We start from the raw sequence: 14,560 nt of genomic DNA, 5'->3' as shown, positions 1-14,560 counted from the left end.
CGAGCCGGGCGCGGGAGGGGGCGCGCTGGGAGGGCCGACAGCAGCCGCGGCGTGCGCATGCGCACCGGGGTTGTTTTTCACAAAGCTCCTCTTAAAGTGAGCTGGCAGCTTCCAGCCGCCCGTCTTTGTAAGGAGACCACTGAGACTCGCAGGAGCGCGGAGCAGCCAACAGCCTCTGTGCTGCCCTGACTTTTTAAGAAATCTCAATGAACTATTTGTAAAGAATCGCTGATCTGCCTGCAAGCTTTTTGCACGGCAAAGACATCGATCAGTGTTAAGTGAGGATCACATCGTATATGTGATCTTGACTTTTTTTGTCTTACATTATATTTTTTATAGATTTTGTTATAAACATGGTGCTGGGAAAGGTAAAGAGTTTGACAATAAGCTTTGACTGTCTTAATGACAGCAATGTCCCTGTGTATTCTAGTGGGGATACAGTCTCAGGAAGGGTGAATTTAGAAGTTACGGGGGAAATCAGAGTAAAATCTCTTAAAATTCATGCAAGAGGACATGCGAAAGTACGCTGGACCGAATCGAGAAACGCCGGCTCCAATACTGCCTATACACAGAATTACACTGAAGAAGTAGAATATTTCAACCATAAAGACATCTTAATTGGACACGAAAGAGGTAAGTTTTTTTCCTAACATTGTTAAGAAATTATTAGACCTTTGTTTGGAAAGTACCTTTTCGATTTTTCTGAATTAATTTAATCCTGCTCCTAGAAACATATAGCAGTTTGATAAACGTTAGCAAAGTTAGAAGATTTGGATTCTCCTTGACATTCATCGTGTGTTAAGCCGTAACGCATGCAGGCATCTGCAAAGTGACTGCAAACTGCACTTATTCAACTACCTCTATACCCGGCTTGGTTTGTGCCATACGCATTTGGAATCCATTTCAACCTTACATATAAATTAAAACCGATTCAGTAATTTTACTTATATGTTTTCAAATGAACTGCTAAAAGCTGCAGTCCAATATTAGATTTTTCCCTTATACGCTGCAACCTGAGATCTTAAAAACTAAGCTTCAATGAAGAAATAACACTTTAAAGTGGGTTAATAGGTGTATTTCATTTTTTAATACTGACACGCAAAAGACTTTTAAAGAATTGACCGTAGTTCTTTGATAAAGGGTTTCTGTGGCTTATTTTGACATATGGTATCAACACCCCACGTGTTTTTTCCCTATTCTTTCCAATTCCTTCAGAAATTTACATCAGGCGTTCTCTATTTTAAAGGACAGCACCTATCATGATGATGTGTTAAAAATCAGTTTTAGAAGCCATTAGGGTCAGAAATTTTCTTTTCCGAGCATCATGCCTAACTTTGGAACGTGGATTCAATGAAACCCCTGCCAGTCAAATGGAATTGAAAAGTATTCGGCTCATTGGGTTTGATTTTTGGTTAGAAAAGGAAGATAAAGGGTTGTCAAAGGGAAAGGGGGTCCTGAGATTTCCAATCTATTGTTTAAATGGTTACATTGTGGAAATATAGGAGACTCTAAGCTTGTTTTTCTAAGTTTCCACCCTTTGTTAGAAGCGGTTCAATCCTGTTTCGGACCAGTTCTGGGGGGTGGTGAGGAGGGGCGCTTGTTCTGCTCTCAGCAGATTGGTTACACGCGTCAGGTGGTGGCGATGACTTAATTCCTAGCCCAAGAAGAATATAATGTGAAAACTGGTTATGTAATTTTGTGCTTCTCCTTTTTAATGCAGTATTTAGTTCGAATGTTGACGATTTTTCAAAAAATAGAGCACATTTTTAACCTTTTTTTTAATTAAAAAATACACACTCATGAGGAAGTGCTAATTGAACTAAGGCAAGTGTGGAAACGTAGGGTGCTTTGAGTTACAGCATGAACGCTTTATTTTTAAAGTATTCAGATTAAATTAGTCTTTTAATTGCGTTTTCAGTTACACAGATCATTTGCATCCTGAAATAATTTCTAGTTAGTCTCTCCAAGCAGTGACAGTCATAAGAAATGGAACTGCCTAATGACAGTCCTGGTATTGGTTGAACAGGATGCCCAGGAGTTTGCATTTGATCCTTCCTAGACTGGTAGCTTTTTTTAAGATGGGTTAGAAGAAACAGGTTTTAAAGGAGTTGAGGTGTGCAGTGGGGTAAAAGTAGAATAATAATACGACTTACGGGGACAAACACAAATTTCATTGCTTGCGCCACGGTTTTATAGTGAAGAAAACTGTGTTGCCCCACACCCCACCCCACCCCCCACCCCCCACGGGACACCCCTCAACCCGTTCAAGCCTGGACGAGCTCTTTGGCTTGGAAGAGTTTCAATGACTTTAGAACTGGGACCTCTCAAACTAGCCTGGTATCTGAGGCCCCGCCCCGGGCGGCCGGCGATAGGCGGAGCCGGGTTTGTTAGCCTGTTGCTAAGGCGATGCCAGGCTCTGATTGGACTGGGCGCAGGCGGGTGGGGAGTGAGGGCTCGCCGGCTGGGGCGAGGCTTGGAACCGGCGTGCGCCGGTAAAGGTCCCTCTTGAGCCGCCGCCGCCGCCGCCCCCGCCCGGGCTTCTGGAAGCGCACGGGGCTCCTGTCACATAATATTCTCTCCCCCACCCCCCCACCTCACCCCGCTTGCAGACCTGGAAAGGGACGACTTCAGGTTTCAACAGAAAGGCGAGGCAAGCCTTCCAGGCGGCCCTGGGCGCAACTTTTTAGCTGACAGTTCTCTGTTCATGGGTGAAGTTGGGTGGGCCGGGTTAGCCGGACCCCATTTTCTAGGTTTTTCAGGTGGAAGTTATTAGGCAGCTCCTTTGACCGTTGTCCCCGCTCCTAGCTAAAACAAAAGCACGTTGCCCGGTCTCTGCAGTCACCAGACGGGCTACCTTGATTTGCCCTCAGGGAGAGCGAGCCCCCAAGACGGGCCGGGACGGGAAAGTGACAGGAACATCGAAGGCAGGGTTTGGGCGGGGGGGGGGGGGGGGGGGTACCTTGGCGAGTCTTGCCTGCCATCACCACCCCCGCCATTGTTCCCCCACCACCACCGAGCTTTTGCGTCTATTCGACGCCCCCGCCCCCATTTCCTTTGCCGCAAATGTAAAGGTGTCAGGGTGGCCCGAGCCAGATCGAACCGGTCACCGGCTGGGGCGTGTAAAGCGGAAGCGCTGCAGCGCTCTGGCCCCGCCCCCCCCCCCCCCCCCCCCCGCCGCCAGCAGGTTAGGCTGTGCGAGCGCGAGTGCGAGCGCCGCGCGACATATGCCGTATGTATAGCGGGGCGCGCGGGCGGCGGCGCGCGGGCGGGCCGGCTGGGATCTGCTCGCGCCGGTTTAGGCCGGTCCTCTCCTGCTCCGGTCTAGTTCTTGATTGACAGCCCGGCACTTGTTTACCACGGCGCGGCCGCCGCCGCCGCCGCTCGCCTCAATGAGACTGCTGAGCTGGCACAAAAAGGGAGCGAGAAGGGAAGAAAAGGAGACACAGGGAGGCAAACTTTGGGCGCCTTCAGGAGGGAGCGGTTTTAAATGGCCCCCAACTCATCAGCCGGTTTTCAGGGCCGAAATCCCAGAGAGAGAATGTGCACGGGGGTGGGGGGAGAAGAAAAAAAATACTGCTGGCGGAAGACTGAGTCGTGATGGTTATTGAATAAAAGGTATCCACATATAGGCACCTTTTTTCCCCCTCTGAGGGAAGCATCATGTTTTTTGTGTTTGTTTATTACTCTTTTAAGGGAAAGTTAAATGATAAAAGCCGTTTCTGGTAGTCTAGTTAATGATAAAGGTTTCTACACCGAGGAAACTGCACTAGTAGACGTTTATGTAATTAAATTACCTAGTTAGAACGCTTCAGAAAAGCATGTTAAGAATCCAGAACCCCCTCCCATATTTCCCTGTGTTTATTTTTGAGATATTTTGAAAAATCACCTATTCAAAAGAAATTGGAAGTAAACTCAAAGGTCATCCTGTTTTTTTCTAGCATTGGGGAACATCCTTATCTTCGTTTTTCAAGGATGTATGACCTGTTTTTTCCCATTAAGCATGCACATTGTAAATCTAAGGTACATCTTATATATATGCGAATTTTTAGGTATTAGGACAGACTGAGGTCATAATTTTAGATTCAGTAAGAATTTTTATTTTTGACTATGAAACCGAAATTAAAATCACTGTTCCTTTTTTTTTTTTTTTAACTCCCAACATCTACTTGACAGTTTTCTAATCGTTTTAGAGTTTTCACATCCACGTTTTCTGTATCAAAACTGACATTTTTTAAAAGGTTTACGGAATAGTTCTCGTTTTATATATAGGCTTATTAGGATAAATTTAAGTAGTTGAAGACAAAGGTAACATCTTAGTATGAGATACGAGGTCTGAGTTTTATGTTAGCCTGTAGTGTATTAGATGTAGATGCTTTGCAGTTTAGGTTGTTTTCCGTTAAAAAATCACCTATGGGGTATAAATATTAATTATCCCCATTCTACAGATGAACCAGCTGAAGACAGGACTTTTATTTTACCAAGAGGAAGTGATGAAGTTGGAATTAGAATTCAGATCTCTCACTCCAAAGTTTGTGGCCTTACTTAACTATGTGAGCATCTTTAAAGTTCTGACACCGCGAAGAGAGTGTGAAGGTTTATTAATAAATTTTTTGTTTTCCTTTTCTGTTTGTTTTAGATGACGATAATTCCGAAGAAGGCTTCAACACTATTCATTCAGGAAGGCATGAATATGCATTCAGCTTCGAGCTTCCACAGACGTAAGTATTTTGTTAACAGGCATTTTTCATAAACATCCTTTCTTTTAAAATGAAACATTGTACATTTAAATATTTTTAGTTTTTTAAAAAAACCCTTTTCATTACTGAAACTTGCTAGAGGAAAACAATGTACTAAAAAAAGGAAGCTATATTTTAATCTAGAGTGGCAAAATTATAGAAAGCAAACCTCAATTCTTAGTACTCTCAGAATTTATATGGTCTTTTAAAGTATTTCATTTAAAGTGAATTGGAAGGTGCTAGTCAAATGGTAAACACTTAATAGTTTACCATCAGCATTAGCTGAAAAAAGAGAACATATCAAGTCTGTCATTTAGTAGTTTATAAAAATTAAGTGTTCTATGCTTTCTACCGATGCTTACCAACAGCGATAAGCAAAGAAAGTCAAAATAATTAGGAATATCCTAACTTGAGAAGTAATGTGTGTTTCGGATATGAATTCATTAGCTTCTGTGCAAGGAGCTATTAAGAATGTCACAGGAGATATTGTGACCTAGACTTAAAAGGAAATGTCGATCAGAGATATCTTAAAGTAAGGTCTGGAATATAGTATGAAAGGAAGAAGGAAAGTAAAATATTCATAATGTAATCATAAGGTATTAGATCTGGAAATTATACAAAAAGCAGTTTTTAAAATAATGCCTTAAGATATTAAAGCATGCAAAGTGGTACTTGTAATGTTTGTTCTGAAAGATAAACTTGCATTACAGAAGATTTTGTCAAGTGCCAAATGTACATAATTCTGTGTGTTCTTTAATTCTGGTACTTACTATATGTGGATAGAGTTTATAAGGAGTATTTTTTCAGAGTATTTATCATATTGCTAAGAATATTTTTAATATAATACCCTAATTACTTTATAAGAGAAATATTTTAAGTTTGTAAATACAATAGGGCTAATACAATTGGGCCTGAATATTTTCAAAGGATGAAGATAATTTAATATATATATATATTTTAATTCTTTCAGTAAACCACAGTCATTTAAAATAAACTGTAGAAGTCTTGCATAGATCCTGCATTTTATTTCTCTGTGCTATACAAATTAATGCAGAAGTCCAAAATGTAAAACAAAAAGTAAACACCACTACGCCTCAAAAAAACTAGCACTCTACCTTGTAAATAAATGAACCTTGTGCATTTTTCTGATGAAATTATGAAAAGGAGACTAAATTTACTAAACCAAAATCTTCGACAATTAACACAATCTGAGAGTTGAAAAAGAATTCTAATTCTTTTGATACAGGTCAACAGAAATTCTTTTTGAAGTCTATAATGTAGTTAGAAAACATGGCCAAAAAGAGTTAGAACATAAGTAAATTAGGAAGCGGGAAAGCATTTTTTGAGAGATCAGTGGACTTAATGAAATGTAAAAAGCTTTTGAAGCCATAATGATTATTCCAGACCTTTTCTGGATCTTAATTAGTTGCTATAATAGGAAATAGTAATTTTTAGCTAATGAAAAATGGAGCACCATAGGGAGTTTGATCTGAATGTTTAACCAGAGTCTAGAATTTCTCAAGAGAGATAGTTAAACCATTCTTAATTTTATTTTTAAACTGAAGTCTTGATGTTTTCAAAAATGTTCATTTCCAGACTTTGATAATTTTGCCACCAGCATTAAAAGTAGCCTTTTCTTAGTTTAAAGCAATTGTATTCTTCTGGCTTTTTTTTAACCAAATTTCTGCAATATTTGACAATTATTATTATTTGGAAGGTTTTTTTACCCCCCCCAATGACTTATCCCTTTGGAAATATAAATTATGCCTTCGATACCCCATTGGTGTATAAACATATAATACATTAACACTTCTATGCTGACCTACTCTACAGTTAATTAAAAAGAGGTGTAAGATTAATATATGATCTTTATATTCTGCACAGACCACTTGCTACCTCATTCGAAGGCCGACATGGCAGTGTGCGCTATTGGGTGAAAGCCGAATTGCACAGGCCTTGGCTTCTACCAGTAAAATTAAAGAAGGAATTTACAGTCTTTGAGCATATAGATATCAACACTCCTTCATTACTGGTAAGAATTGACTGAATTCTTAATTCTCTGTTTTTGGCATATAAATACTAAAGAATAATTGCCTAAATTTTGTATTCTTTACAATTTTTAAATAGTAACTTTATTTTTAAATTACGTAAATGTTTTCCAAACTACAGTGAAGAGCAATACCAATTAATGCAGAATATGCTCATATTTTCTGATATTGTAATAAATTTAAGTAAATATTTAAAATAAGACCAATATTTGGTATGAAATATCTCTTAACTCAGAAGATAACAAAAGTAACAAAAGTAAATCTGTTCCCTGGATAGTTTTAGTGGAAAAGGAACAGTAATATCGATTATTACTATAATAATATCACTTACCTTGAAAATATTATAATCTAAAATTTGTACTGCATTGCATTACTCCAATACAGGGATAGTTGTCAAATCATGGGGAGATTATTATTTTCATGAAAAAACTTAAATTCTGTTTTAAAGAAAATCTTTTTTAATTGTATTTTTTCACAAGTTTCAAATTTGAATTCAAAAACTTTACTTGGTTTAAACAAATAATAACATCTTTATACAAATAAGAATCAGTCTTACAAATGAATTTTCTTTTTTTTTTTATTCTGGGTTTTACATTCTCAAAGATGTTATCATTTGAGATTATAACCAAGTTGCTTTCTGAAACTGCCTCTTTTTTTTTTTTTTAATAAAGGCAGTTTAAATAGAATGTGGAAAGGGTTTTTTTGTTTTGTTTTTTCCTTTTTTTTTTAAGTTTTTAATTACTGTGTATGTAGTGCGTGCTAAAACTATGTTTATGAAATACGTTAAACCCTTTTTTCTTTAATTGAATGGAAACTTTAAAGACAGAAATACCAGTATAAATCAAAAGCTTTTGGTTAATAGAAAAGTATATTTGCTACAGAAAAAGAAGCAACATTGCTTTTAATGTTAAATTATTCAGGAATTGAGGATTGTATTTTAAAAATTTTATTCCTGTCTCTATTCATACCTTGATCTTTTTCTCTAAATTTATATCTTACAGTCACCCCAAGCAGGCACAAAAGAAAAGACTCTCTGTTGCTGGTTCTGTACCTCAGGCCCCATATCCTTAAGTGCCAAGATCGAAAGGAAGGGCTATACGCCAGGTATGTATGAGGTGGACTCCCACTAAGACTGATCTTTCTTCATTTAACTTTTGTGCATGAATTTACATTTTTTTCTACTAAATGCAAAGATGATACAGTATTCTTTGGTAAACTGTCATAAATTGTGCTTATCCAGTTTCCTTTTGTAAATTGGGATGTAGTCTTGTTTTTTAAATAGCTGCTGTAAATGTATAGTTGATTTTTAGAAGTTACTTGCCACTCTTAGGGTGGCTTCTTAATCCACATGGTTCACTGAACTTTCAAACTTTAGTTCAAGAATCTACATTTGTTTGGGGGTTGGTTAGTTGGTTTTTAACAGTAGATATATATATATTTTTTTTTTCATGTAGGTGAATCAATTCAGATATTTGCTGAGATTGAGAACTGCTCTTCCCGAATGGTGGTGCCAAAGGCAGCCATTTACCAAACACAGGCCTTCTATGCCAAAGGGAAAATGAAGGAAGTCAAACAGCTTGTGGCTAACTTGCGTGGAGAATCCTTATCATCTGGAAAGACAGAGACGTGGAATGGCAAGTTGCTAAAAATTCCACCAGTCTCTCCCTCCATCCTCGACTGTAGTATAATCCGTGTGGAATATTCACTAATGGTACGTACAGATTTAAGGGTTTGGCGTGGATGTTTTTTGAAGTCTTAATGTCATAAGGGTATCATTTTTGTCATATCTAGAATATGATTTTTTTTATTCCATATATGATATATATAGGTATATGTAATTCTTTGTATAACTTGGACTATAATTTCTAATTTTACCTGAGGTCAGTGCACCATATAATAGTGTACATAATGGAGAAACTTTTCAAGTATATCATTAAAAAATGAAGTAAATGAGGGCCTCAGATGACAATAGATTGGGTTATTTGTTTTTAAAAAAGAAATAGTACTTGGCATTCTAAACCTTTCTTTTCATTGTTTAGGTATATGTGGATATTCCTGGAGCTATGGATTTATTTCTTAATTTGCCACTTGTCATTGGTACCATTCCTCTACATCCATTTGGAAGCAGAACCTCAAGTGTAAGCAGTCAGTGTAGCATGAATATGAACTGGCTTGGTTTATCCCTACCTGAAAGACCTGAAGGTAATAATTTGATAATGTTATCTAAGCTTAATCTGGTATTTGCAAGAAAATAATTTTGCTTCTGATATTTTACGATTAGATAAAATTTGTCTGTATTGAAGAGTGGGGTGTGCCCCTAATGTTAGGTTTAAAATGTATATCCCCCTAGTTTTAATCACAAGACAGATTATTATTATTTTACTTTGACATTCCTTTTTAATACCTTCTATTCTGTGTATTTTGACATGCATAAGAACATGCTGTTCGAATTGCGTGTATCTTTTTCCTTCAGCACCACCCAGCTATGCAGAAGTGGTAACAGAGGAACAAAGACGGAACAATCTTGCACCAGCAAGTGCTTGTGATGACTTTGAGAGAGCACTTCAAGGACCACTGTTTGCATATATTCAAGAGTTTCGTTTCTTGCCGCCACCCCTTTATTCAGAAGTAAGCATCACACCCTCAAGTACAAAATGGGCTGACTCTTTAGTAAGCAGTATTGCAGAGTTTCTGAAAATACAATTAGGTTTTGATATCATAGTAAGAGAGAAATAAATAATTTTGAACAACAGATTAAAAGTTAGGTCAAGATTGTCAATACAGTCTCACCCAGACATTGGACTGGTCTCTTACATTATTGGCTAAATAGAGATAATGATCTAACCCCATGCTTGTAACATGCTAGTTAAAGGAATAAATATTTTAAAGCATCTGTAGAACTAGCATTTGCAACCATTGATTAAATAGCTAGAATTTGTCTTACTCGTCATCCTTTTTAATTTTCATATTTCAACATTCTCAGTGATAGGGGAAAATAACATTTGCAGTAACGTACTTAAACAGCATTCCTACACTGTTAGATTATTTTTATTCGTCTCAAGTAACTGAGCATTTACATGAATAAAACATGGCCGTTATTTGGGAGAAGCGTATAGACTGGTGAGAAAAAAACAAACTTAGAAGCAAAATATTACATAACAACGTGATAGGAATGCACAGTTCATTTAAGGAGCAGCTTATTGGGTCTTGAGAATCAGGAGGGGCTTCCTAAGAAGGTGATTGTTAAGCTGATTCTTAAAAAGTAAGTTTTCTCAAATGTAGAATATTCCAGGCAGGAAGAAAAATATACGCAAAGGAAAGGAGTTGGGAAGAAATCCAGCAATTTCAGGATACTTCACAATACATATATATATGCATATATGTAATATGCATTGTAAGAGACTTCTAGAATTGGCCTTGATAACGATATATTACCAGATAATTTTTTAAATCAGTAGAATCAGCTTTTGCTTTTTGATTGCTATAGTTTAGACAGCTATTTTGCAGTGAAATACTACTCCCAAGAAAGATACAAGAGGATTGTTTCACTCTTCAACAAGTTGCTTTTATTTTTTTTTCCCCCTTAATACCATGACTAGAAGAGTCAGTTTTCCTTTGGATGTGATTAATATGAAATCCACTGTATTCATTGATTATAGGATGTTCCAAAATCTGTTCTGTTCTCTGCAAATTCTTGTTTGGACATAGTTTTTTTGTTTCACTATTTCAGTTCATGAAATTTTTCATTAAATGCTAAAAGTATCCTCCCACTTTTTAGAAATACTGTCACTACATTTTTATTTTTACATTTCTGTCTTGCTTATTAAGTCTCTCGTTTGTGATTTGATCTGAGGCTTCCTAGTTGTACAACAGGCATTTTTAAAGAATGGCAATCTTAAGTATCCACTTCTAAGCAATTTGTCATAAAATTCTACCTTCTTTTAAAATGAACTAAAGCTAATTAAAAGAATATAAAACTTTTAAAAGCCTAAATTAGTTCAGGATATGATTTAATTGTTTAATATCTAGCCACATTTAGGGATGGGGGAGTTCTCAATTGTATTAAAGCTATTTTGAATTTTTTTTTTCTTTAAAGGATAGTCATTAAAAAGAAAAGTGTAAGTGCATATGAAAGTCACTACAGAAAGAGGCAAAATGGGATGCCTCTGGAGCATTTGGGTTCATCATTCTTATTTCTTGATACACACTGTATTCCTAGGCCCTCTCTGGGGCTTTACTCTTATGAGCTATCACCTCAAGTAAGCACCAAGAACATTGTTTACACAACTACATTCTTCCCAAAGCCTAGGGAAAACATCAGTTGACTTTTTTGTAACAGGATGAAATGGAAACTTTACAGGAGAAAATCATTGCTATGAAAATGTTGGCTAGTATATATTTTAAGTCCTCTAAGTTCTATTAAATGCTGAATAAAGCTCCTGTTATCTGATAAACTATTACCTGTAGCTTTTGTCAAATAAAACTATCCTGGCATACCTTTACAATGTAGTTGTTAATCTAGTAATTGAATAGCAAGTACTTCATAAATGATACTAATCCTCTTTCTTCCCCATACAAGCCCTTTATGTTCATTCTGATTACATTTCTCAATGTAATCAGATTTCTGATTACAGCATTCAAAACATTAGCCTGTTTGCTACATCCTTACTAAAAGCTATCAGTTAACTTCGGTTTTGAGGTTTTTGTATTTGTTTTTTTCCCTTTCTAGATTGATCCAAATCCTGATCAGTCAGCCGATGATAGACCATCTTGCCCCTCTCGCTGAAGGAATACTTGGTTAAATCAAGTTGATGTGGGTTCCGAACTGTATCTCTTCCCTTCCCGGCTGAGGACAGAGAAGTATCTTGGAGACATGTTTTCAGAGGAAGTGGAATAGCTTTTGCCCAGAAAAATGGCAAACATGAAACAACCAGTGATCACGCTTTAGAAGCCTACAGCAACATTCTGGGACTGCTCCAACATGCTTGAAGATCTAAGCTTTTCTCCTTTAAAACTGGCACATACTAAGAGCAGTCTTCTTAGCCTATGGTCATACGTGTCAAGACACCACGTTGTAAAGAGGGATGATTTCCTTCTTTTGATTTGAAAATTTGCACATGCTCAATGCTTACATTGTGCGGTTCAATGTCACTACAGCTTTTTTTTTCCATTTATGCCAGACTCTTGATACTCTTTTAAAACTTGTTTGTGGTGAGCACAACAAGGAACAAAAGAAAGCTTTGAAAGAAACTTTAACATGAAAAAAAAATGCACTGACATTTTTTTTTTTATTATTTAATATAGCCTGGACTTTACCTGCGTATGCACATGCTCAGAATTGTCCTACTAGGCTGACCATGTATCACCTCTTCAGCTTGGATCCTATTGTGGATTTATTTACAAACATCAAATGCCTTCAAGCCAATCCTTCTTGCTGTATGTTTGCAGCCTACTGTGGTAGATAAGCAACAGATATGTGGGAAAAGAGATAAGAGGAGGAAGCTAATAAGAGACTTTGTCAAGATTGTATACCTTCTTGGTTTCTTTTAAGAATTTGTTGCCTTTCTACTATTACAGCAAAGCAGCATTTTGTTACTGACTGCCTAAAATCACTTAATCTCAGGTGAACGCATCACTTGCCAAACTGTTGGAATGCTATTTGTGTTTTGTTGCACTGTTGAGTTATTTTTTTGTTTGTTTGGTTGGCTTTTTGGAGAGGGAAATTTGGAAAAGGGACATACACAAAAGTGATAACCCACCCGCATTCCCTTCTTATCATTACATATAAGAAGAAGCTAGCAGAGCTGAGAAATGGAGTCAAAATAGGCAGTATGGCAGGCACCAGCAAAGAGTTAAGGGCTGTTGCTCTTACAAGTTATTGTTATTTTTTATTTTAAAAGTATGGAAGTTTTCCAGTCACTGGAAAGGAGGAGATAGTGCATTTATTTTTATACAGAGTTACTTAATTACCTCCAAAACACATATGTTGGAAATCATTTTTGCTGGTGCAGGGTATTTCCATGAGCAGGAATATGTATGTTCAGATTATGAGAGAGCTCATTTTATACATTTCCTGTCCTGCTCAAGCTTGACAGCTTGTGAAAGCCCCAGTATATTATAAAAGTATAGAATGTCAAAATTACAAATACTAGACTATTTGTTGAAATAGTAACTTTTATATTTTTCTGGGTTTTTTTTTTTTTAAACAAAAGTATGTTTTTCCATAACCTAAAGAAGATTTTGCTAAACAAGAGAAATCATTCACTTTGAGTATATATAGTTATGAAGAACGATCACATCAGTAAATTACAGAATGTATGAAAGATAATTTACAGTTGACTCATAAATATACCAGCATTCATGAAGACCCTTAAAATTGCATTTTCCAAGGTACCAAGTGTACTGAATGTCTTTATTTTAGAAGGATTTCAGCTCTGTTTTTTGTTTTTTTGTGTTTTTTTTTAATGAAAATCGGCATCTCTGATGTTGCAACATATGTGTGAAATGGGTCTTACATCTATCCTGCCATTTAATCCCACAGTTAATAAAGTGGCTGAAAATAATAGTAACTCTGGCTTGGTGCTTGACCTGGTTAAATACTGTCTTAAAGCTTCATACAAAACAAATAGGCTTTTCCATAAGTGGCCTTTAAGAAAACATGGAAGACAATTCATGTTTGAAAAATGCTGACAGGGTGAAGAAAGCCCATGTAAAAATGAATCGCGTTTTAAGTGATTCGGTTAAAGGGTTTGGGCTCCCGTAGCAAACTAATACTAGATAATAAGGAAATGGGGGTGAAATATTTTTTTATTGTTGTTAAATCATTTTGTGAATGTCCCCCTCAAAAGAAGCTAATGGAATATTTGGCATAAAGGGCATTTGGTGGTTTTATTTTCGTTGGGGGTTGGGGGGGGGATTGTCAGAAAATCCCTTTTCTTTTGTCTCTTCTTACGTCTAACTGACTAGGGAACAATTGTTGATATGCATAGCGTTGGAATACTTATCACCATGTACTCTTATAAATAACACATGAGGAAAGAATGACCAATATTCTAATAATTGGCACTGGATCACAAAATGTGATACAAGTTTAAATTTCCCCCATTATTCCTTTACTTTCTTACTTAGAGGCATTACTCTTTTCTAAATATTGGTCAATTCTTGATATAAGATGTGAGCTTCACAGGTGTATTCCAGTATTCAAGGATAGATTCCTGATTTTTCAATTAGGAAAAGTAAAATCCAAAATGTTAGCAAAATGAAGTGCAATATTAAATGTTTGCTTTATAGATTATATTCTATGGCTGTTTGTAATTATCTTTTTTTCTTCTTTTTTATTTGGTGCTGAATATGTCCTTGTAGGCTGTTTTAAGAAAACAACATGTGGGAAATGATTTAATTTTTCCTATTGCTCTTCCTTGTGGAAAATAAAAGTGTTTCTTTTTTTTTTTTTTCTTTTTTATAAAATTGTTTGGAGATTTATTTGAATTTTAATCATTTCAGTAACTCATCATACATGCAAACACTATTAAGACTACAATTAGGGAGTTCCATGGTGGTCTAGTGGTTAGAATTAGGCTCTTTCAATGCCGTGGCCCAGGTTCAACCCTAGTCAAAGAACTGAGATCCTCCAAGCCATGTGGCATGGCCAAAAAGTTTAAAAAAAAAAAAAAGACTACAATTCTTATTTTAAGCCATGCTGGATAAGAATTGTTTCTAGATCTCGAGAGGCGTAGAGGAATTTTTAATATAAATTATCATTGTTTTAATTTATTA

The 14,560-nt window shown here is 36.6% G+C and overlaps 1 protein-coding gene across 5 annotated transcripts; it reads left to right on the top strand.

Annotated features, from left to right (window-relative positions):
- The first annotated feature begins 124 nt into the window (after window positions 1-124).
- ARRDC3 (arrestin domain containing 3) lies at window positions 125-14,229 on the top strand. Of its 5 annotated transcripts, none has more exons than XR_009694227.1 (8): window positions 125-633; window positions 4,637-4,718; window positions 6,621-6,768; window positions 7,786-7,888; window positions 8,239-8,495; window positions 8,824-8,986; window positions 9,220-9,412; window positions 11,514-14,229. XR_009694227.1 is itself a non-coding variant. In XM_061152001.1 (8 exons), the coding sequence occupies exons 1-8, from the start codon at window positions 354-356 to the stop codon at window positions 11,568-11,570; spliced, it is 1,245 nt and encodes a 414-aa protein (XP_061007984.1). In that variant the 5' UTR covers window positions 128-353; the 3' UTR covers window positions 11,571-14,229. The 5 variants fall into 5 exon arrangements, 4 of the variants coding, with proteins under 4 accessions (XP_061007984.1, XP_061007987.1, XP_061007986.1 ...); XM_061152001.1 differs by having other exon boundaries at window positions 128-633; window positions 9,258-9,412; XM_061152003.1 differs by lacking the exons at window positions 125-633; window positions 6,621-6,768 and adding exons at window positions 3,417-3,615; window positions 4,446-4,528 and having other exon boundaries at window positions 9,258-9,412.
- Window positions 14,230-14,560: the final 331 nt, after the last annotated feature.

This window comes from Dama dama, chromosome 9 (assembly GCF_033118175.1).
Source record: "Dama dama isolate Ldn47 chromosome 9, ASM3311817v1, whole genome shotgun sequence".
Taxonomy (NCBI): Eukaryota; Metazoa; Chordata; class Mammalia; order Artiodactyla; family Cervidae; genus Dama; species Dama dama.
Note: the sequence above shows the minus strand (reverse complement) of the source record. Positions and strands in the feature narration are given on the sequence as shown.